This window comes from Perca flavescens, chromosome 12 (genome assembly GCF_004354835.1).
Source record: "Perca flavescens isolate YP-PL-M2 chromosome 12, PFLA_1.0, whole genome shotgun sequence".
Classification (NCBI taxonomy): domain Eukaryota; kingdom Metazoa; phylum Chordata; class Actinopteri; order Perciformes; family Percidae; genus Perca; species Perca flavescens.
In genome coordinates, this window is record NC_041342.1 from 16973273 (window position 1) to 16998965 (window position 25693).

Below are 25693 nucleotides of genomic sequence, written 5' to 3' on the forward strand. Positions count from 1 at the left end.
AACAAGCTGAACTGAACCAAACGGCACGCTACGTACGGTAATTTGATTTCGTGACGTCACTTGGCGGCTCCCGCAGATCAGCTGTGGCAGGGCAGAGCGACCAGAGCAGCAGCATCGGACTGGTGGCGGTGTTCTAGCGTTCAAGCCAGGAACGCAGTTTTAAACCCACAGACCCGATTCTACGTGGACATGGCCGTGTAACGCGTTTCCGTGCGGATAAAGGTAGGCGTGCATGGTGCTGCTTTTTTTTGTATCCTCACACTTGCCTAAAACAAAACATCACATGTCAGAAGAAAGCATGTTAGTGATCACAAACAGGATCAGGCTGGTAACGCTCTCCGGGGGATGGTCGCCCTGAAACATGGGGTCGAGTCACTGGGGCTGAAACAGCTTTTAACGGCTTAAAGTTAGTTTCAGCAGTGAATGAAGAAACTGTAGGGTGTATTATGAAAGAAGTCATTTAAATTGTTAACGAGAAGCACTTGTGTATACTTAAATCAAGCAGAGTATTTCAGTAAGTTTGCATGCTCGGAAATAATGCATTAATATGTATTTTCTAAACCATTTTCTTTTCTCATTATTTGCTGCATTATATCCGCACACATTTAACACGCATTGGCTAATGTAGTGACTGTCAAAGCCCAAATGTGTGTAACCGACCTACATCGCCGATTGACGTTTAGTAATTAACATGTCTTGCAGTGTAATGTGAACGACAGTGTGGAACATTAACTTTTGTAACAGAAAATAAGTCTTGTGAAAGCTTATTTTAGATCAGCAGTCAAGTAATTTATGTTATGGGTAGCCTATTTAAAGAGTTGTAGATCAATGATGTCTGTGCTGCTAAAATTAGATTGTATCATATAATTATTCCTTTTTTTTTTTAAATGTGACTGCTGCTGATTAATTGTTGTTAACAAAGTCATGTCAAGTTGGCTGTATCTGGAACCAGGCCACTAATTTACATGTTGGTCTGTTGAATACTGTTACAGTTGCCTAAGGCTCAGTGTTGAAACAGGCTTCAGCAGCTTAGATAAATTCCCATCAGATAACAAGGACCAGAAGATGTTTTTGGTGGTTTGTCATTGTAATTACAGGCAGACCAGTCCATCTTGACTAAATCTAATCTGCCATTCCTTGTGTTTTATGTCCCAAAGGTTGCATTCCTCCTGACTGCAGTCCCCCAATTCTTCATTTATTTCTTTACAAAATGTAATTAGAGCTAATGATAATTACAATGCACATTACAAGATCATACAAACTACAGCAGGGTAGTTCATTTTACCACATGCAGGGAGCTTACTGATGACCCTGCAACTGTAATGTCAAATACTGAGCAGCCACTTTTCATGTTTAAAGTTGCATTTTATTTTTCGAACAATTTCTAGGCCGGGAGCAGGAATTCACATTTTTGAGCTTTAAAATATTTATATCCATGATTAGAAATATATAAAAGCCTGATTGTTGCCATTAACTGCAGATTTGTCATTTTTGACATTAATGGTTGTCTTCTGCAACTAAACATCCTGTGAAAATAGACTAAAAAGAAACCTAATTTACGTCAGACAGGTACAGTATCAGCTCTGTACGAGGAGTGTGGATTGAAAATTCGCTGGGTGGCCTGTCTCGCCTAGAGCGCACACAACCCTGTCAGAGAGGGCAAGGGCTGGAGGGGTCAGGGGGCTCTGAACGCGCTGACCATCTGGCCCTTGGGGGGCTGGTTTCCTCCCTGTATGTCTTTGTTCCCGGGGAACAATTGGGAGTTAATCTGGGAGGAGATAAGTAAGGTCCCCGTGACACCACTCCTGCACTCGAAAAGGTTTCTCTCTTTAGCCTTGAAGGAGACATCTTCCATGTTGCTTTGTGAAGGCCGTGAGTCTTTGAGGTCTGGCGGTGGGCGTTTTCTTTGTGATTGTGGCATCTTAACCTTTTATTTCTCAAACATGAGTAATATGGCAGTCAGCTGGATACAGTTTTGAAAACAGAAATTTGTTCCTAAAATCTGTCTGACCCTCATTATTTCCCTTTTCACAGGAGATTTTTTTTGTAAACTCATATCGAAAAAATGGCTTTAACCTTTCAGTATGTCATTGTTGAAAAAAACACATGCAGGTTCTCATCCTTGTTCAGGAAAAAAATGCACTTTTAGCCATTACAGTATAATCAACCAAACTGAGATATAGCTTACCTACAAAAAATTAAGCAATCTAGTTATGGATCATCCCTCAAAAGATGCCCTCATTAAAATAAGTATTCATATTTTTAGCATGCTGTTTTGTGAACCTATTATCTTTTTTGTGTCAATGGTTTGCTCTCTATTTTTTGCATCATTCACAGTGTCATTTCTCACATCTCACATTTGTACGTAAGGCAATTTGTCACCAGGGTAACAGATTGATTTATGTTCTCTCACTATTCCCTCACTTTCATTTTGAGCACATCTACTCTTATTCTGTTTATGCCCTGTGTTATGCGTTTGTGTTTATTTACTGGGAGGAAAAAGAAGATGCATGTTCATTTGAAACCCAACACTTTTCATTCACGCTAATTATCGCTCTCTGTTATGACAAACTAGTGTGTGATTAGTCAGTCGGCTGTTGTGTTTGCTGTCATAACAAAAAGCCATACATAACAATTGATTATCAATCCAGTTAGTATTAAAGAGGTTTCAGTTTCTGCCGTGGCTTCAGTCAGCTCCAGAAACATATCATTTTAAATATTGATCATTGAGGCACCCTCACATATCATTCACAATACAAATTTAATCACACAAACACCACTGGGACTAGTCAGCGATGCAGACAGATGCTTCTCTTGATCTTTTCAGAGGTACTTCTGAGTGGGCTGAGTACAGATGGTACAAGCGACTAAATCCCAACTAGAGAGATCAGTGCTATTGTTTCACACGTTTCTAAGCGCGATGTGACACGACCCACAAACCAGGTGGTCTTCAAAATAGCCGTCATTCATCAAACTATTGAGACAGAGGGCAGACCAAATCAAATTTTCCCTTTGCCACATGCTTATGTTGTCATGGAGAGATAATGGTGTCATTAAAACACACTCTATGATCTCAAAGTAGATAATCAAATACTATAATAATAAAAAAAATATTAAAATACTAATATTAATGGAAGACATCTTTTAAAATGTAGCAATACAACAGTGTAAAAATGCTCCATTACCAGTTAAAGGCATGTATTCAAAATTGTGCTAATGAAGTAAAAGTGCAAGTGTTATCAGCTAAATGTAAAAGTATTTATTATGTAAAAATTGGCCTCTGTGACTGTTAAATTACTACATATCATATTACTGAAATAGTATTACAGTTGCTTTAGTGTCTGAGCAGTATTTTAGTGTTGCTAATTCTAAATGCTTTATATAGTGTTGTCTATAATCTGTAAGAATGCATTATATTCTATCATATATTTTTCATATATTTTGTGTGTAAAACATTAAGCTGCAAAGTAACTATCTTTAGCTGTCAAATAAATGTAGCGGAGTAAAAAGTATATAATTTCCCAATTAAATGTAGTGAAGTAGAAGTACCTTTTTAAAATGTAATCCCAGTTCTCTTATCTCTACTTGTGTATTAATTTCACCACCTAGCAAGATATCTGTATTGCTATAGTAGTAACAGTGTCTAATGTAAGTCAGAATCATTCCTTTAAGTTATGCAGGCTGCTCAAAATCTAAACAGAATAGATAGAATTAGGTTATTACCACAGCGAGGACATTGTATATCAGATATCGGCTGAACTGTTTAATGGCTGTTTTCAAGAAATGTCCGATTAAAAAAAAAAAAAAACATCTCCTTGCTGATCTGCAGAGCCAAATGTGTTCCGCATGGATGCCAGTAAAAAAACTAATTTTTTATTGAGGGTCAAGAATGGCAGGAACATCGTGCTCACTGATAGTGTGTGTAAAAGAAAGATAATTATTATTTTTTTTATTATTGAGGGTCGAGAAAGCCAGTAATGCCGTGCTCACTGATAGTGTGTATAAAAGAGAGACAAATATTCAGACTGTAATGGTAGTGCCAGGGTTGTGTTTTCTGTCTGTAGAGGGTAGTCAGATCTTCATGTAAGTTATATTACTCAAAAGCAGTCATTTAAACAGTTTGCTGTAATTGTGTGTGTTGAACCACTCATTTAACCAAAATCAGAATATAAGATTTATGTAATGTTTTGCTTCTTGCGGTCTTGTCCAATATGGTTTCCGTGGAGCAAAATGCATCAAAGTATCTTAGAAAGTGGTCATCTTCTCCTGCTTTGGCCTTTTAAAGTGATCAAATCTCTCTTCAAAAATGCAGCATAAAAGAGGAGGGAGGGTAAAGCGCAGATAAGGTCTGTAGAGGAGCATGGGGAGGCTGAGGAGGGGAAGAGATGGGAGAAGAGGTTAAAACAGATGTGGGGGTGATGACGAGTGAAACAAGGCAGCTGGATGCAGACAGAAAGTGACATACAGAGCAACATTTTTTTTAATTCACCCTCACACTTGTAGCTGGACAGCTTAGTGGATGGACACACAGTAAGGGTGGAGTGTGCGCAGGGTGGAGGACAATGTGACACAAACTGTATGTACTGTATGAAGGTGCATGACAGTCAACAATTGGATCATTGAAGCCAATCTGACAAAGGCCTTTGCCCCTCCCCCGGCTGAAAGGAGATGTCAAAGGTCTGTGACCTCTTCCATTTATGTGCATTGATCCCCCTGGTGGGGGTGGGGCTTCCTCCTCAAAGCCCTCCACTATAAGCTGTTATATCTTAGTTTCACCTGCAGGAACCGGAACAATTATTTTATTTCCCTCAATTATTTTTATTTACTTCATTCTTGTTTTATTGTTTAAAACTAGCTGTGTAGCTGTTAAGCAATACACTGGGGCATTTCAATAAACAGATAAAAAGTAAAACACATTTTAAACATGAGATGGAATTGAATTGAATTTATTTTAAAAGCTACTACACATTTAACCCAGAGTCTCATTGCTCCTTGCTCTTGTTATATTAGCTCAGACGTTTGTGTTTACCTCACACTCATCAACTTCATAGCTCGGTTGAGCAACAATCGAAAACAGTAATTGAATTGTGTTACAGTAAAGTTACTACTCTACGTGCTTCAAGTTGCTAATCTGACGCGCCAGATGGTTTGTTTACACAGAACCATCAGAAAAGCCGTCAATGGAAACTGTTTGGAACAAGTCCCCCAAACCATATACTGTAGATTCTGTATTCTTACCCTGTAATACGACGCACAAGAGCGTTTTCCATTCTCCTATCTAAACCACAGGACGTAAAGGCCACGGTTTCAAACGCATCGTTAACGTTGTGAAATGGTCACAGTTTTAAGTGGTTTGGGTTAGAATCAGACGTTACTTCACTTCCGGTTACGCACGTGACGCTGAACTTGACGTAGCTCTGTTTGTTCCGTTTGTTAGTTGGACACTAGAGGCCGCTGCCACTGTAAACATTAATATGAGTTGTAATTGCGGCTTGAACAAACCACCTGATGGGAGCGTTTTTTGGAGGGAAGGACAGTCTCATTTGGAAAAGAGCAGGCACTTTAAAAAAAATACCTGGCAGGTGATTGGTGTGATATGCTATCATGACGTGATATGTGTGATATGCGGTCCCACGATTCTCGCGTGATCTTGTGATATCGCAAGAATCCAGCTGCTGTGCAAAGTAATCAAATTTCCCCTCTGGGACAAATATGGGCAGCTCAGGAGGTAGAGCGACCTGGCACCTCCTGTCTGGATGTCGATGTATCCTTGAGTGAGACATTCAAGTTGCTCTTGATGGGCAGGCAAGCGCATTGCATTGCATCTCGGCTACCATTGGTGCATGAGTGTGTGTGAATGGGTGAATGAGAGGCAAACTTGTAAAGCACTTTATCCATTAAGGTAGAAAAGTGCTATATAAATTTACCATGAGAGTTTTGGAATTGAACATACTATCTGAAGAGTCATTAACTCTTCAGCTTAATTCAGAACAAACATTTTGGCCATATACTGTATGTCTGGCCATGAATTTGTGCTCTTGGTGTGAGTCTACTTCACACCAATGCTTTAATGGCCTACTCAGAAGGGGAAAGGGAAACCTGTGAGGATGACATTCCTCTAAGCTAAAGAAAAAAAATGTTCTCACAGCCTTAGAATGTAGCTTTTAGTGATGGATGATTGGAACTTAGAGTCAGGAAGGTAGGACATGCAATATGTAGGAGTACAGTCCAAAAGACTGGCCTGAACATCCTGCTCTTTGTTGCAAGAGAGGCTTGAGATGCTAATTTTGTGTGTGTGTGTGTGTGTGTGTGTGTGTGTGTACATTTATGCATGAATGGAACATGACCCCTGTAGATGGCACTTCCTGTTGTCCTGTTAGTTATCTCTGAATCTGACATGCTTGGCAGGTTCTTATCTGTCACCGCTGGATCTCCTGGTTGACTAAGTGAATGACTCAATGAACCCATTCATCCATTCCCTAGTTTATTTACTGGTAAGCCCTCATTTTCTATAACATTAATATTACTTATTCCTATTCATACAACTCTTTTCATGGCACTGTTACAAAGTATTTGTAAAGCTATCTAAATACAAAGCTTAAATAGTGTGTACCTCCATAGGGCTCATTTTCTCTGTACTCCCAGTCCTAGATCAAAGTTGAAATAGCTCCCTGACAGAAATGAACGGAACATATCTGGACGTGCCCCCATGTCGCTCGTCGGGAAGCATGTCCGGAGCAAAGTCAAAGGGTTGCCATTAAGCCCGAGTGTGCTTGTGTGTATGTGTTTGCAGGGGAGTGATGGCATGTCAAGGTGAAGGAGGAATTTCAGTCTTTTGTTCCTTGAATTGAACTCTTTCATTTGCAGCCATAATAAACAAATGAGGTTAATAACCCTGACACTTGAGTCGTTGCGTCTTGTATCGCATCACAGTAGGATTGTGGCATGAAGTGTTTATCTCATGTCTACAGTGATCCTCCTTTTTTGATCAATCTCTTGAATTTTTGCTGCCTACACTATATCAATGTATCATGATGAAGAGCAAAGTGTGCATGTGTCTCCGTGGAGAGCTCTGTGTAATAATATATCCTCATTTTTCCCATTGAAACCTGGAATGCCTCCAGCTGAGAATCCTTTATTGCACAGTACTGTGGTGGAACAGTGTGTTCTCACAGGGTGTACTGCTGTATCCCCTCCGCCCCCCTCCTGTGCAAAGATGCCAACCCCAGTGGAACAGTACCTGCGGCCAAAAATGCTTACATGTTCTTTTTAAAGAGTACAGTGTGTGCCACAGACTAGATCAAAGTGCAGATTGGAAGTTAATGTTTTTTAGGTTGAATTTCATTGTTTTGTCCTTTGCTACAAGTGTCAGATTATTTTGCAAAGGAATACAACGCTTGAATAATTCATCACAATATTGGGTTTCTATCTATTGATTAACGTGGCAGTAAGACACATCAGTGACCATCCTCTTCATTATTTTACCTGTATTGTGCTTTTAATCCATGCCAGCTGAAACACTTTCAGTTGTTTTTCATTACATGCCATAACTAATATAAGTTAGATGACTGAGGTATACTGAGATAGGACGGATGTGCAAAATGTATGTGTAATACCCTTGCCTTTCTTTCACGTTCCTTTTGAGTTTGTTTTGAACTGTTTTCATGAGCAAAAGTCTAATGTCGGCCTTGGTCAATTTTAGACCCGTCACATATGGTTGATGATTAAATTAATTGTATTATTATAATTATTATTATTATAATAAGTTACAAATAATGAAACATCCTGCAGTGTTGTGTATCTTGGCATTGTTGTTTGGAAGTGGCAGGATGTGTGCTAACAACAGCTGGAAACACTCCAGACACCAGATTTCCCACAACACCACAGCAGCATCATTGCCTTTGCCCACATATATTGCCCCAAAATCTCCCTACGCACACACACACACACACACACACACACACACACACACACACACACACACACACACACACACACACACACACACACACACACGCACACACACATGCACAAACACCACCCAAAACAGGCCATTCACTCGCTCTAACTCTCCCCCCTCCTTCATATTGAAACACAAGGTCAGCGTGTGTTGATGCTGCCAGGATTTGTGGGGGAGATGGCTGTCTGTAGAAGAAGGCTTTTTCATAGGCTGTCTCAGGCTGTCCAAGGCTACGGTGACCAAGACCCAGTCCTCTGTGGCAGGGAGGTCATTCTCTCTCTCTCTCTCTCTCTCTCTCTCTCTCTCTCTCTCTCTCTCTCTCTCTCTCTCTCTCTCTCTCTCTCTCTCTCTCTCTCTGCACATTTGCAACTCAAGCCCAACCAGGAAAAACGTACAGTATGGAACAGAAATGAAAATTAGGACTTCTTTATTGATTTCCTCTGTAGATCTGTGTATTGCCTTGCTGATAAAATCAATAGCATTAAAACACAGATTAGCATTTTTCATCTTATCCAATAAAACCAGGTGTGTGTGCCATTTGTTTCATGTCAATTGAAAGAAGACAGAGGTGTGTGTGCGTGTGTGTGTGTGCGTGTGCGTGTGTGTGCGTGTGCGTGTGTGTGTGTGTGTGTGTGTTACATATGTGGCTCGTGTCACATAGTCCATTTATTTGCATTCAGTCCTTTTCTTAAAACAGTTCACAGACAGGTGACAAAATACAAGAAACAAATGAATAAATGCAATGAATAACAATTACCTTTTGTAATTACCTGATCTCAGCCCAGTTGAATAATGAGATTTTGGAGCAGTGCATTAGGCAGTATTTTCCACCATCATTAAAATGCCAAAAAAAAAGAATATCTTTTGGGAGATTGGTGTTCATCCCTGCAGCCGATTTCCAGAGACTGTTCTAAGGACCACTGCAGCTTTTCTCAGGGGCACGTGGTGGTCTAATAACTTTAATCTTAGAGGGTGGCACAACTTCACCTACTTCCAAGTTGCATTGAGAGGGGGAAGAAGTTAAAATTCCAGCAACACGTAGAACAACTTTATTGTAAGACCGATGCATTTTGGCTTGTGGCCCCTCTTTGCATCTTCTCTTAAGAGTGGCAACATGGGAGCCTCAAAACAACTCTCAGATGACCTGAAAACAAAGATTGTTCAACATCATGGTTTAGGCGAAGGATACAGAAAGCTGTCTCAGAGATTTAAGCTCTCAGTTTCAACTGTGAGGAACATTGTGAGGAATTGGAAGACCAGAGGCACAGTTCTAGTTAAGGCTCGAAGTGGCAGACCAAGAAAAACCTCAGATAAGCGAGAACGGAGAATGGTGAGAACAGTCACAGTCAACCCACAGACCAGCTCCAAAGACCTACAACATCATCTTGCTGCAGATGGTGTCACTGTGCATCGTTCAACTATTCAGCGCACTTTACACAAGGAGATGCTGCATGGACGAGTAATGCGGAAAAAGCCTTTTCTCTGCACACGCCACAAACGCTGTCGCTTGAGGTATGCTAAAGCACATTTGGACAAGCCAGCTTCATTTTGGAATAAGGTGCTGTGGACTGATGAAACTAAAATAGAGTTATTTGGGCAAAATAAGGGGCGTTATGCATGGCGGAAAAAGAACACAGCATTCCAAGAAAAACACTTGCTACCTACAGTAAAATGTGGTGGCAGTTCCATCATGCTGTGGGGCTGTATGGCCAGTGCAGGGACTGGGAATCTTGTTAAAGTTGAGGGTTGCATGGATTCCACTCAATATCAGCAGATTCTGGAGAACAATGTCCAGGAATCAGTGACAAAGTTGAAGTTGCGCTGGGGCTGGATCTTTCAACAAGACAACGACCCTAAACACTGCTCAAATTCTACTAAGGCATTCATGCAGAGGAAAAAGTATAACGTTCTGGAATGGCCATCTCAGTCCCCAGACCTGAATATTATTGAAAATTTGTGGTGTGATTTAAAGCGGGCTGTCCATGCTCGGAAACCATCAAACCTGACTGAACTGGAGATGTTTTGTAAAGAAAAATGGTCCAAAATACCTTCCGCCAGAATCCAGACTCTAATTGGAAGCTATAGAAAGCGTTTAGAGGCTGTTATTTATGCAAAAGGAGGATGCACAAAATATTGAGTTAATTATTCTTTTGTGGTGCCTAAATTTATGCACAGGCCTAATTTAGTTTAAATAATTCTTGCACACTTTCCATAAATCATATAAAATTTATTTCACTTCTCAAATATCACTGTTTGTCTCCTGATGATTTATTTAACTGAAATTTCTTATCCAGACAACCAATGATTTATAAAGGAAAATCATGAAAATTTACAGGGGTGCCCAAACTTTTGCATACCACTGTATTTACGTTGGATTCATTCCACTTTATTATGTTTAGACTGTTGCAGAGGGTGTAACAGTAGAGCTGAAAGTATGATGTTAAGCTGAAAGAGTGAAGTTGGATGGCTCTACTGTTTTGCTGTGCTGGCGTTGATTAAAGAAGATTATTTAGTGGCCGGGTGAGCTCAGTTGGTAGAGCAGGCGCACATATATGGAGGTGTACCTCGACGCAGAAGGTCAAGGGTTTGAATCCAACTTGAGATGATTTTCCTGCATGTCATCCCCCTCTCTCTCCCCTTTCAAATCTATCTGTTATTTCCATTAAAGGCTGAAATGCCCCCCCAAAAAAAAAAAAAGTGTATTACTCACAGCCCAGACTAATTGGAGAATGGTACCCATCATGAATTTAGAGTTGGAAAAACATGAATGAACTTGCTCTGTGCTTAGGTATGATAAATATCACTTTTAATGTTTTGGTGCCTGACAGATGAGACTGATAAGTAGGGACATTTTGAAATTCACTTTGTAATGGGCCACTTGTCAGCACAAAAAGGAATATTTATTTAAAATGTCACTTTGCACCTGATTTCCGTATTAACCATTATGTCTGCCTGATACCCCACATTGTCAAAGATGCCCTGTCTTAACTGACACATCTGCCAGTTGGTAAAGTATCTCATCTCTCAGAGGGATCATTGCACCAGGCCTGAATAGGTTTACTGTCACTTTTTCACATCAGCAAGGTTTGTGTGTGGGGTCAAACCCTCAACAAAGGATTGCTCTGCTTCCATTGTCCCATTAAGACAAGAAAAGAGTCCTGCTGATGCCGTGGCTCTTGCTGCAGTAAGGAGGACTGATAGGATTTAAGTGTGGGTCCTGTCACCGTGGGCAACCTGGTGCTTATTAATCTGAAGAGTGGGCGGTAGTGGAGGGGATGTGGCAAAGAGAGTAAGGGTGGTAACAGGGGTGGGGGTGCTGCTGATGCAGCAATGCCGCCTGGGGTCAGGAAGAGGAACATGATGGATACAGCTGATCGCCCGGTAAGGAAGTTTAGGAGGAGGCTCCTTCGTCGGGATGTTGAAAAGCCTCTTTGTCACGGCGTCACTCAAATGGATTCAAGGTGGCTGAGACTTTTTTTCAGGAAGGAAAAGAAAGGAGAGGTCCTGTTGTGAAAGGTTGGTCTCTCTCTGGACGCCTGATAAACACAACAGATCTCTTTCTTATGTCCTCTCCATTAGTGCTCAGTGCTCCTGCGTGACTTAATTGAGTTAGTGTGTCAGTTGTGTGTCAGGAAAGAACTTTGACTGAACTTTGAGTGGATCGCCTGTCTTTTGTATCTGTGCCATTTATTTATCTACTTTTATTCGGGGGTTACAGTATCCACAGACACAGAAGCTTTATCTTTAACCTGCCTTCAACATTTCTAGAGCAGTGTGGGGCAGCAGCTAATGGCTATTTTCATTATCGATTAATCTGCTAATTGTTTCTCGATTAAATAATTAATCATCTATGAAATGTCAGATAAAAAATGTCCTTTTCAGTTTTCTAAAGCTTACTATCGCACAACACAAAGAAAGGCAGCAATTCTTATATTTGAGAAGCTAAATCCAGTTCAGTTTAATTTTAATCATATTAAAAACAACCAACGTTGACCCTTAACAAGCTCCAAAAATCAAAGACAATAAACACAAACAATATACAATACAAAATAACCAACAGTAAGGTATCAAAGCTCAACTTGAATTGAAAGCCAATGAATAATAGTGGGTCTTAAGCAAGGACTTGAACATTTCAGCGGTCCGAGCTGTTCTTATATGAATAGGTAGACTATTCCAGAGGTTTGGAGCAGCCACTGAAAAGGCTCGGTCACCTTAGTTTTTTAACCTGGATCTGGGTACATCGAGGAGGATCTGATTGGAAGACCTCAGTGCTTTGACAGGTGTGTGCTCCGATAAATAAGAAGGCGACAACCCATTTAAGATCTTGAAAACAGTTAATACAATTTTAAATTCAATCCTGAAACAGACAGGAAGCCAGTGGAGCGTGGCCAAAACCGGTGTAATGTGGTCGCGCTTTTTTAGTCCAGGTTAAAAAATAAAATACAAAACACTTCTAATGTATTTGGTTTTCGCAAAGTTAGCTGATACAGTGATCATCTCTAAAATCCCCCATTACCGTCACGTTCTCAGCGCCTCAGTCTGCCTGATGTGATGTGGAGGCAGGGTGTAGTGCAGCTCAAAGCCAGCCCCATGGAAACAAAACCTGACCCCTTTGCTCGTTATGTCATCTGATAAGAGCTAGTGTTTTGATAGTGTTGGCCCTCTCAACGTGATCCATGGCTCTCCTTTTACACCCCATAACAAACAGGGCTGTCTAAACAACAGTTTATGGCCAGGACAAGGCCTGGTCAACCATCATCAAAGATCTACTCTGGGATGAGCCATTAGGTGTGGACCAGATGTTAGGAGAAGCAGTGGCGATGGTGGATGATCAATTTTCATATCTCAGTAGAGGATGAAATACAGGCTATGGATAAGAATAAGTGAATTCATGTATAATGAACTTCATGTTAGCCTTTTTTTAAGCCATGAAAGGTTAGGGATTATTTTGCCAATCTTGGAATAAAAATGTAAATATTTAGAGAATGATATTTTGACCCTGTAAAATCTAGCAACTGCTTTTCTTTTTCTCCTTCCCTCCTCTTGCCCTTTACCATTGACCGGTGTTTGACCACGGCTTGTGACAGCTTTACAGTATGAGATGTCATTGTTGTCTTATTCAATATGGCTTCGCTGAATAAGTCCATAAATGCATTAGGGTGCTGTGTCTCTCCCTGTTGTTCTGACTTAGGTGAACTGACGTTCAACCCAGCAGCGTTGTAAAATGTAGATTGGGTTCACTGACAGGCCTTCCATTTTATTACACGGTCATGAACAGCGTTGTAAACTGTCACTCATCCTTCACTTTCATTCAATTATTCCATCAGCGATAACGGCCATGAGAACTGACCTCTGCTTACTGCTCACATTATCAAAGAACTGACGACATGGTGGAATTTTAACTTTTTACACGTTCTTACATTCTGTAAAATGTGTAAAAGGTGAAAACATGAGGTTTGTTTTGGCCGAGATGCCCCAAAAAACCTTTTAAAGGACTATTTTTACCTTTTGGAAAATAAGATATGTGGTCAGGTTTTAAAATATAATCACACCTGGCAAGAGATTGTATTAACTTGTTCATTACTAGAAAATGTATATTTAAAATCAATAGTCCAATTGCATTGTTTTGGTCGGCCGTGTCAAGTCAAAACAATTGCGAAGGCATAATTTAAAGTTGAGCTGAAACAATTATTTAATTAATTGATTAGTCGAGCGACGGAAATGCCAAAAATTCTTCTATTCCAGCTTCTCAAACGTGAATATTTGCTGCTTTTCTCTTTTTTGTGATATTCAAAAGATCAAATAATGAACTAATTTATTGATAAAAAATAATTAATAATGAAAAATTATCATTAGTTGCAGCCCTACAGTATTCCCGAGCCCAAGAACAAGTTTTAGGGTTTTCTGGTTGTCGGTCATGATTCAAACACCTAAAACTTTTACTGCACTCATGGTTCAAGTTAAAGTATATATATACATATATACATGTAACACACACATATATATATATATATATATATATATATATATATATATATATATATATAATGTGTCTTATCTGTATATGAAACAAGAAACATTTTCTATCAAGTAAAATATATATATTATAACTTATAGCATAAGTTATAATATATACTATAATTTGACTGAAACAAGTAGGGTCTAAAGTGTTTTAACAAGGCTTCTTTTCCATTTGTGCTGCATCAGTTATCTGTTTGGTGGACCTCTGCCATTAAATGATGCTGGCCTTTGTCTGTGGCTGAGATTTAGTTTAAGGTTAAATACCTTGCCCTTAAACTCATCCACTGGGCCAGAGTGTGTGGCAAGGTCACCACTCCAATCAACCTAGTGTTAACACAAAGGCCTCTTGTCCCCTAATGAATTAGCGCTACAGTTCCTCAGAGAGTCACTACACCGCCCTACTGCCCTTTGCAGGCCTTCCCAACACTGCTGCCATTTCACACGCATCCCCCAGCCCCTAATTTTGAAATGAGTTTTATAACTGGACAGTAAACTTCCAGTGGCTTAATGATGATGACTTCTTCATCTGCCCAAATGCTCCTTTTGTCCGCCCCTCCTCAGGCCCTGTACCCTGCCCCCGTTCCCTCTGGTCACACCAGGCCTTAAACCCTGGTTCACCCCACTTTATAGGTCCACAGATAATCCCCAGAACACACACACACACATACACACATGCACATGCACACCTACACCCTCAGGCTATTATCTCCACTGAGCCCTGCTCTTTCTCCTTCTCCCCCTCTTTCTCTCTGTTGCTGCTGACTTCAGCAATGGCATTCAGCTGGAATGTTTGCCTTTGTTTGTGTGTCTCATTGGAAAGCCATGAATGACCTTAGCTCATCTGCTATCCTCACTAGCACCACTTTGCACTTCAGGGCCCAGCAGGTAGTCCTGGGGAGCGGGATGAGGGGGTTTCGAAGAAGGTTGTGGGGCTTTTATAAGTAAATTACAGCCGTGGACTGCCACCCGGATAGTAAACAACAGTGCGAGTTCTCACACGTTCGGCGTCAGGTAGCCCACGTAGAGCGGGTGGAAAAGGGAATTCTGTTGCGGGAATTTTCACATGGTGGCAGTTTTGTTTTCTTGTTTTGTTTTTTGACAATTGAGCTGCAGGATTGTTTTCTCATTATAGTAGTCAGACGTGCTAATTAGCACCTTGGTTGCTGTACTTCCTCCCCACCTGATGCTCATCTCTCATGTCTTGATCTGTCGGCTGAACCTCCTCGGCAGAGGTCTTTTTTTTCTTCTTCTACAGTATTAGATGTTAGATGTTATGTAATCTATAGAAGCCATACTGTGCTAGGTTGGACAGGTAGGTTACCTACTCTCAACAACTGTCATGTGTTGCATCATTATCATTATGCATATACTTTCCTGTATTCATTCAGTTTATTCATTTTGCAATTACTGTACACCTGTCCACCATAAATGTATATTATTTTATTTTATATATGTATATTTGATCCTTATATTGTAACGTCTGCACTATTTTAGATTCTCTTTTTATTCATGTTTTTCTTAATACATATTTAATGAGCATTGTTGGAGAGGGCCTAAGATCTAAGTTTTTCATTGACAGCCACTGCTTCTCTGTAATTGTTGTGCACATGACCGTAAATAACTTCAAACTTGCTGAGTCAGCTAACGCAAAGCTGTGGCGCTCCTCTGGGAATCCTAAGAGAAGAAGAACCCTTCTCTCCTGCCCCCTCCACTTTTAAGAGCATCAAGCCCAAGATCTTCCAGAACCGCCCACAGCTGATAGGGTGACTTTTCTTTCCTCAGGTGGCGGTGGCAGGGATACTTCCCCTTTGTCAGAGACTTTAGCAGGAGCTCAATGCAGTGATGAAGGATGGGCTTGGGGGCGGGAATGCATTCATTCCACACGCTTTTGTTTTTTTTTGCACAGTGTCTTTCGAGACCAAAGATAATGCTGGGTTTAATCATTATCTCCACTCTAAATGGGCTATTAAAGACAGGCCATGTCAAAGTCAGGGGCTTAGATATAAATCACACTGACAGCTCTTTTCCCACAGTTGAACTTGTGGCTACACTGGTAGATTTCACCTGATAACTACAGTTAATTTGCAATATTTCTATCACTTAAAAATGTAAAATATAATAAAGAAGCACTGCTTGAGACTCACTGATATGTTTCCATGTGTGGTCTAAATCAGCAATAGCCGGACAAATTTCACAGTCAAACTCAAGCCCAATGTTTAGACATATGTGGCTGATTGAGAGAAATGAGTGCATGAAAGCCCCCATAAGGACTAATGGAGGCTCTGATTGGCTCGCGTGGTGGTTTACGGCCGCCATCGCACTGACTGTGCCCTAATATAACCATTGGAGAAGAGGTGAGAAGAGCTGCACACAACTTGTTTAAAACAACTGTTGACTGTGTCTGTGGTAATGAACTGGAACACCAGTCACACGGCTCAGTGAAGCAAGAAATCTGGGCCAGTAAAGGGAGATGTTGATACAGTGAATATGTATGACAACATAAACTTAACCAGGGTTTATTGTAATCATTAATTGCTAATATTATTTTGTGTTTGAAGTAGATATTTTCTGTTAAAAGTCACACAAAAACCCTATTTCTAGACAATGATACATTTGCGTTCTTAATCTCATCTCAAAAGCAAAATGAACTCTTCATCAATCAAATCAGTTAATCTGAGGGAAAAAAAATGCTGTGTCATGGTAAATGGTGAGTGCATCTTCCCTGCCATCAAGTAGATGTGAGTTTACTCAAACCTACTATTTACCTGACAAATTCTTGCTGACTTTACTTGGCATTAATTAGTCGGCAGGAAAACCTTAGTTCGTACTACTGTAACTGTACATGTGTGAGGCCACAGTAGTTGATTCAAATAACGTGCAAGATTAGTTTTAGGAACATGGAACTGCAGTCTGAGCAAAGTTGTCAATCTGACAGCTGGTTGTGTTTACGATTCAAAGTTAAGTGTGTGACATAAATTCTTGAAATGGTTGAAGATTTAAAATGTAATAGTTGATATTGGATTATAAATAATTTTATATATAGTCAAAATATAATGCTTTATAGGACTCAAGGGGAAAGTGATTAGATTAACCCCTGAAGTAGATTTGGCCTTTTTACTCAGATATTGAGATGTTTTAGCATTAACGTGACACATGCCTAACTTCACTTACATCCAGTGTGATCACTCTCGAGCCCCTTAGTTATTAATTGGAAATGAGCACCCTCTCTATTTAGCAAAGTCATGATAAGGTACTAGCCCTGATCCTTTAATGACACAGAATCCCTTACATCTGCCAGTGCCTGTTGATTTGTGATGCATTTCCATTTATTTATTTTGACCAGATGAGCCCCTGGTATTTATAGCGGGAGTAAAAGCCCAGTGTGGGGTCAATCCCGGGCAAGGCTACGAAGACAAAATGCTCAAGCTGACCTGACATTCTTGTCCCCATTTAGCTGGGGAAGGATTCTCCTGTCTCCTGAATTGACCCCCAATAAAAAAGTCAGCAAGAGACTAAGAACTGAGCTTGAGTGTGAGAGCGAAAGTTTGATTTTAAAATACACCCCGCCCCTCTTTCTGGAAAATGAAAACTTCCACCTGACACGGTGTCAGTGTCTTGGCGTGCTGGGGGTCACGCGTGGCAGGGCGCCATGGCTGTGTGGCAGCGGGGAAACGCTGGGTCTTCCTCTTTGTTTCCACCCACAGCTCCGCAGGCCTCCAAGAGCATCTGTCACCACAGGGCGTCAGCAGGGCCAAGATGAATGAGCCCCCGGTGGATTCCCTCCCTCCTTGGCAAATGGCACAGGACAGAGGAGGGCACTAGGGGACTAGGGGGAGGGGTGTGTGTGTGTGTGTGTGTGTGTGTGTGTGTGTGTGTGTGTGTGTGTGTGTGTGTGTGTGTGTGTGTGTGTGTTTGTTTGCATGTGAGTGAGAGAGAGGGCGAGAGAGAGAGGGAGGGTTTCTGCTGTTCTGAGGGAAAGAGTGGGATTCCCATTTCTCTCATGACAAAGGTGAATTGAGACATACCAGAGAAGAGTGAAACTCCATATGCTGCCTGGATATCAACACATTCTTTCAACAAGGATTTATTATCTAAAATGGACTATATCTGAAAAAAAGCTGCTTTCACATTTGGGATTTACTGCATTTGATTTGGATTTGAAGGGCTCATCCACTGGCCCAGTAGTCATGGAAGGTACAGGAGAAGCTTTTTTTTTAACTGCTTGCTGTGTGTCACATGTGGCCCTGATGTAGCATTAATGAGACAGGCTTTTAGCACCTATTTTAGAGAGCATGAAGAGATGTTTGCCTTTTTCTGTTCTTACACCATCCCCCTTTCTCTCATGTCTGATGGGCAGTGTCTTTTCTAATGTAAACAGTGGGCTGACCTCTTTCCCGCATTTCAGCTATTGGTATGAACCTTAAATGTTAATGCATAACAATGAGGTGAAAACTATTTCTATATTAATCAGATTTTCCTTAACATTTTATTCAGTTATTTTCATGATTGACCTGAAAAAATCTTTTCAAATCTTCAAATATTTTCAATTCAATTTCAATCTTTTGTCAATTTGTACTTTTAATTTAAGTAAATCTGGAACAACTCAGTTTTAGTTACCTGCTGTTTCATTGTCTAATAAAAATTATTTCAGTAGTTTAAATTATGCTAATCTAAACAATAGCCAAGTAAGTGTCAAGTTTAACTGTATGGACAGTATCGGCATCTTCCGACCTCTATTCCTCAGATATTTATGTGGGAAAAAAACAGTAGGATTTCTTTTTAATTTAGAAATGTGTTGAGGTTTAATGTGATTTAAAGTAATAATCTTGAATATTTTCATTTAAGTAAATGTCTGTTAAGTCACTGTCTATCGCTGAATGAGCTAACACAATGGTGATTGAGCATGGTCCACTGATGAAAGCCCTTGCATTTGCAGTATTACGAACTGAACATTTGTGGGGAAAAATCACACGCGGCGCACTGTTAGTGGTGGGTTTTCCATCACACAGCACTGATTGGTCTGCCAGAAAGTGTAGGCAGAGCTAACACAACAGACTCACTCTTCTACTCGTGTGTGTGTGTGTGTGTGTGTGTGTGTGTGTGTGTGTGTGTGTGTGTGTGTGTGTGTGTGTGTGTGTGTGTGTGTGTGTGTGTGTGTGTGTGTGTGTGTGTGTGTGTGTGTGTGAGAAGCGGCGTGCTATGTTTCTGGTTTCTGCTAGCTTTGTAAACGGTATGGCCGAACAAACAAAGAAAAGAGATGACTAGAGACGATGAAACAAACAAGTGAAAGTGAGATTCAAAAACACACCTGCAATTACCGCTTATGCCAAGTAGAACTAAAATCTTCGAGATAGTGACTTTAAGTAAGGATCACCTTACCAAAGCCAAATTTGCACTTAACAAAGCATATCACTACACAAAAATGTAAGAATGTGAACATTCATTCAAGATTAATTAAGTTGTCTTACTGACATATGTTATATTTGAAGAATGTTCATACCTCAAATTTAACATCAAAGCAGCGATCAAAATCCATTCTTATCTGCAGCATTCACAAAAATGCTTCATTTCTTTCTTTCCACTCTTCAGTAATTGCAAATAAACCAAAGTCCTTTTTGACTAAAAGAGATGATGTACAGAGAAAACATTAGACTCACATACTTTTTTAATTGTCTTCAATCCAAAATAAGCAAAAATACCAGAACAGATAGCACAGATGGGGGTTGACTGGTTATGCAATTGCATGGTTGCATTTGTACAAAAAATGTTTTAACAGAGTGAACAATTTATAAATAATAAATAAATATACATTTTTGCACTGTGTATATTATACAGCCATATGACAGTATGATTTACATATGCTGGGTGTGTATGCACATGCATTCACACTTGCATTACAAAGTGTTTGCTAGAACTGGGTGTGTTAAACCATTGCCTTGAATCCAGTCTTGCTCTAAGTAAGAAACTAAACCAGCATGTCGACCTGAACATTCCCTCAAATGTAATTACTGGAAAAACAGATCCTTGTTAAGCCCCTCAGCCTGGGCCTGTGTGGGTGTCTAGATTTACGGCTCCTTCATCTTCATCTCGGAGCCATCTGCGTCTCCTTCTGTGTCATATACCTTTCACAGCTAGATAAGCATCAAAATATTTCAAGAAGTAATAAGCAGAGTGTGAGACCTTTGTGGGATCACCTAGGTTAAAGCCTGAACTTGTGTTAGGATTTTTTCTACCAGAATAGTGAATTTCACATGATCAATGCTACAATGAATTCTGATACAATTTTCTTCTATCTTTAAAGCCGATTCAGTTACCAACCTTGATTAGCTGTATCAAGCTGGCTAATCATTTACAAAATAAGTTACATTGGGGTCAGTAAATGCAAGTTGAACCAGCTTGTTGTACATTTGCCTTTTGAAGGACTTAGACCCCAGACCAACCTCCCTCTTATAGAAAAGCCCCACACAGTCAGAAGTGATGACGAGGCAGATTGTGACAGTCAGTGTTTTGAAATGAACTTTGCTTATGTTATATTTGAGCTTGAGTGGCTAAACAATACTTTGTCAAAGATCCGAGGTAACTGGAAAATCCATTCAGACTAGAGTGACTGTGTGTAGTGAGTGCAGCTACATATGTCATGGTTTGAGCCCCTGGTAATGTCTGAGTGGCCATAAGTGCACCCATTCATTTTGTGAATAGGCATGTTCGTTGGACCAGTCTCTCTGTAGCATACATGTTTCAGAAAATAGTTCAGGTTTTTCGGCTTACCATACAGTGGCAAATTACCTAAACATTGTTTTTTGTCTTTCAGAAAAATAATTTGATTACAATATGTTTTCAGTTGTTTGTCAAAACATTGATCAAAACATCCTTTCAACTATTTTCCAGAATAAATTGGAATTTTCTTGAGATATAATGCAGTGATCTTTCTTTACTTGTCGATTTACATCATGTTTGGAGAGTGTCTTATCAAGAAATGTGTGTCACGTTGTCTCAATGAGGCTGAGTTCTTAAAAATTCCTGTAATGGGAAAATGCAGTGGGAACAAGTAGAATTTGACTAAGCTTCTGATATTTTTCACGTTTGAGGTAACGTTAACTGATCTGTTACAAATCATGTTTTTTGGATTTTAGCCTTAGATTTGTTCCCAAAAAACTTGGTTCCCTGTTTGTTAAGTGTTTAATAAATTGAGAATAACAGAAAAATAGTATAATTTTGGCTACTTAGAGAAAATGTAACCCCAGCAGGCTACAGTGTATCTTTTGGGAGATATAAAATGTTTCATTTGTGCTTAATTGTATCAATGACAGTGATCTCCCTGCTCTCCCCCAGGTCTCGAAGCACTGCGTAAAACATGTCTTTGCTGACAGTTTCCATTGAGTGGTAGTAATCCAGCATGTAGCAGAGGTGAACAAGTCCCTTCACGCCTGGGAACAATCCGACAACGTAAGTCACCTTGTTTTTAATGCACTGCTCAACTGTTAGAAATTAATTTCAGTGTCTGTGTTCTCATATTTTCTCTGTCTTGGTTCTCTCAAATCCACTGAGTGAAGATTAGACTACCTTACTTCGACCCGGGGTCACATTCATGCAATCTGTTGATGCCACCCGGCAGCTGAGGAATGGCCTTGACTGACCATCTGACCCACTGAGAGGCAGTTTTAAAGTCACCGCTCTGTGACATGAACGCCCCTTTTTAAGCCATCATTCTTTGAACACTAACCTGCTTCTCCCCAGTGGAGTCCACGCATTATGTTTGACCATCCATCAAGCGGACTGCAGCCGCTGACTCGCCTGCCTCTTCAACTGACCTTAGCAGTCACCTGAATCACACCCCAGAAACATCCGTTAAGCGACCTCTGCAACAGTCACGCTTTGTTTTAAGTTGCGCAGGTGATAAAAGGTCATTCTCTGTGTTCACCTCCGGCCTGCGCGAGGTTAATGACAAATCTGTCCGCTGAGGCTTGAGGGTCAGCCGGCCAAAGAGACCTCCGGAGCCTTCTTTTGACTTCACATCCGAACAGGCAGCGGCTGCTTAAAAACGCCCTCAGGCACTCTTTTTTTTTTTTTTTTTTTTTTAACCCCATCTGTCTTTGTTTTCTCTGTGCAGCCACCTTCCTCCATCAGTTAAGCAAGAAATACTGTAGCTTCATTCTGTTAAGCTACTTATCTCTTTGACAGCACAGTCAGGCACTGTTAATCTTGTCTTTTGTCTGGGTTGGTCAGATTCCTCCCCAGCAAGGTTGCTAAAGGTAAACACAGGGTCTGGAACTTGTCCAGGCATGGGCAATGAGAGACCTGGGAGGAGAAAGGCAGCTCCAACTTGATTCTTTACCTGACCATTATTGACTAAATAAAAAAGGTTCAGGGTGTGTGTCTGGCTAAAAGACACTGTGTATCAATTAAATATGGATTCACTGACTGACATTCAGTGTGTGGTACAGATGAATAGAACAACTTAACATAGAAATCATTGATTTTATTGCTAGGAAAGTGAACTGTATAGTGTTGGGGCTTTGGACTGTTGGTTGTATACAACAATACTTTGAAAGACCTCACCTTGGGGTCTTAAATGGACATTTTTCAGTAATTTTGACATTTCTAGGAGTATACAGTATATCAGATAATCAGATGAATCAATAATAAAAAGAAATTGTTTGTTGCTGCCCTAATGGATTGTAAAAAGTAACTGTAATTTATTAATCTACTATCTATTGCCTATGTTAAGTGTGAAATAGCTTAAATGAAGAGTTTAAGTGTTTTATGTCATGTTTTTGTGCACATCAACAAAATGAATACTTTTTTAAGAGCTGCTTCATACCAACACATGCAAATAAACATCTACAATCCAAGGCTATTGTTGGGTTGAAAAAACACAGTTCTGAAAGGCAAGGTTAGTTAAATCCTTACTAAACTCTGAACTCAAGTTTAGGTCACTTATACAACTGACTATCGTCAAAACTAAAGGTACAACACGTAACCTTGACATGAAAGTGCAGCACAGATCCTTTGTAAGGCCTGAGTGAGGAGTTTGAGCTTTTCCCAAACAGCTGAAGTCTTCAACCTGGGCCTCCACTTGGCTGCTCTAGTGTTGATAAGCCACAACACCAGTGTGCACCAATCAGTAGTCCAAGGACAAACATAGAAGGCACTTCAGGCCAAACTCATGTGTCAGGAAAGCAGCCAAAACTCCCATTATTTTCTTTTTCAACACACAGTTTAAACATTCTTAATTACTGGCTCGGTATTAAAAAGAGATCGAGTGAAATGTTATGGCAAACTGAAAAGTGGGAGTATTGACTAGGAAGCTCCACTCTGTAATGAAAGAACACCACAATGTAGCATAGCCATCGGTCAGTGCTGCTGTTTCACCACATTTGGAGTGCTTTCTGTCGCTCCTTCTGTCACTTTCTTGTGCTCTCTTCTTTGATACTATGCTTAGCCCTATGTCCAGCTGCCACCAGCCACCAGAGAGCAAGCCAACCTCGGGCCCATGCAGCCGACCCCGGCAGATGTCCCAGAGTGGACACTGGGGTGGAGGGGGCACAGGGGCAGAGCAGGCAGAGTGACACAACAGACAGAAGGAGAAAGAGCCAAAAAGGCCATTGGCCTTGGCCATTATGTTTGGTAAAGCAGACACATTTATCTCAGGGTGGATAATACCAGCGAACAAAGCATAGAGTGCACCCTCATGTAGGACTGCAACTAAAGATTATTTTCACCATTGATTCATTTGATGATTATTTTCTTGATTGACCGATTAATAATTTGGTCTATAAAATGTCAGACAGAATAATTCCCACGATAAAAACCCAATTGAGATACACTGACGTAACCCTCAGAAAGATACTGCCGTGTTCATTTAAAAACATTTGTGACAGGCATTTGTGTGAGATGCCTGCTGCTGGTTTGCCACAGAGATTGCTAGTCTTATATAAGGAACTAATCGAAAGAGATAAAGAGTGCTGTGACTGCATCTTTGCTCATCATACTGCTTCTCTTTGCTCACACAGATAATGGGGAATTCATACGCCGGGCAACTGAAATCTGCTCGATTTGAAGAGGCTCTCCACAACTCTATTGAGGCATCACTGCGGTCTAGCAGTGGAGATCCACAGCCCATCTTCACACAGCTCTACCTTGAGCCAGAGCTGTTTCCTGGTAACTTGGAAGGTAGGAAACGCACATGCTGTCATGTTGACATTACTTATGATTTCCTTGTCATGCACCTCTGGTCTACATATGAAAGTGCCAATTTTTCCACCCTAAGTACTGACACGTTATCAATATTGAGATAATGAGTCAAAGATGTGGTCATATTGTTGTTTTCAACAGGTTTCTTAATGTTATGGGTCTGTATTTCCTAATAATTTCTTAGGAAGAAATATGTTAGTCTGTACTAATTATTAAAACAAATCCTTCAAAGAACAGCACCATTTTAATACACATAAATATCAATTCATTTATTATTAGTACTTTATTTTTCATTTATGTTTAATTGTATGCCTACCTTTACCTTACCGTTCAGCTGACCTGCTGAGCATTGAATACAAGACTTTCTAGGTCACTGTTCCCTAATTCACTATAAGTTCCTATAATTAGTATCAAATCGCTGTTCTTTCCAGAAAATTTACTAGAAAATGATTAGGAATTTGCCTGCAAAATACAGTGTTACCCATAATTCTAATTCAGCTCTAGTGAAATAATCAGATTTAAAATGTCCATCAGACATGAAGTCAAAAGCCGACCTCCATGGTGGGGAGCCGCCAGGCCAGGAGCTTATGAACGGCCACTCTTCCAACGATCTGGTGGAGCTGGAGGACGATGATGACTCAGACAGCAGCAGCCCTCCGCTTCCCTACCTACAGACCCCTGCTCCGGACGACTGCTGCACATTGGATGGTAACCCAAAAGGCCTTGATTTGGATTGTAACAACTTAACATATTAATATTGAAGCACGAAAACATTTACCTAGGATGAAATACAAAAAAGGAAGCTTGTTGTTATAGATGATAGAATGATAGAAGACATGATTTCTATGTCTTTGTTTTAATCACTTACTATATAAACTGTCCAATCGACCCTGAAGTCCTTCTTTATTTCTTCAAGTTTCACATCTGTCTCATCCTCTCTTCTCAGGGTTCTGTCAGGCCGGCAAGGACCTCCGCCTGGTCTCCATAGCAACGGAGTCCATCGAAGTCCCAGCAGGCTTCGAGCTGGTCGGTGCAAAGTCCCCCAGCGTGCCCGAGCACATCCTGGTGTGTGTCGTGGACCGCCGCTTTTTGCCTGACGAGAATGGGAAAAATGCACTTTTAGGTCAGTTTGTTCCCCTGTTCTGAGGTCAGAGCAAAGGAGACAGATAGCTATCAGTATCACTTTACATTCCTGTTAGAATAATTACGCTCTGTTGTTAGCCTTTGCTGGTGAAACACCAGTCTGAGCTGTATATGTTTGTACTGTAAATAATGTCTGCAAAATAATACAATAATTCCATTTTTTGTGACATTACTTTCAGGCTTTTCAGGAAACTGTGTGGGCTGTGGGGAAAAGGGTTTCAGATACTTCACTGAGTTTTCGAACCACATCAACCTGAAGTTATCCACCCAGCCCAAGAAGCAGAAGCACTTAAAATACTACCTGGTGAAGAATTCTCAGGGTGCTCTGTGCAAAGGACCCCTCATCTGCTGGAAAGGTAAAATCCCAATTCTGCA

General features: G+C 40.5%; 1 protein-coding gene across 3 annotated transcripts in view; it reads left to right on the plus strand.

Moving 5' to 3' along the window:
* Nucleotides 1-25693, plus strand: part of greb1l (GREB1 like retinoic acid receptor coactivator) — a 47001-nt gene continuing 21308 nt past the window's right edge. For 2 of the 3 annotated variants that reach the window (XM_028593444.1, XM_028593446.1), the window contains exons 1-6: nt 1-222; nt 21314-21427; nt 23995-24154; nt 24710-24883; nt 25122-25298; nt 25498-25674. In XM_028593444.1, the coding sequence (XP_028449245.1) occupies nt 23998-24154; nt 24710-24883; nt 25122-25298; nt 25498-25674 (685 nt within the window). In that variant the 5' untranslated portion in view covers nt 1-222; nt 21314-21427; nt 23995-23997. Of the gene's footprint in view, nt 223-18007; nt 18176-21313; nt 21428-23994; nt 24155-24709; nt 24884-25121; nt 25299-25497; nt 25675-25693 lie in introns of those variants that run through there. The other variant, XM_028593445.1, reaches the window with a different exon arrangement.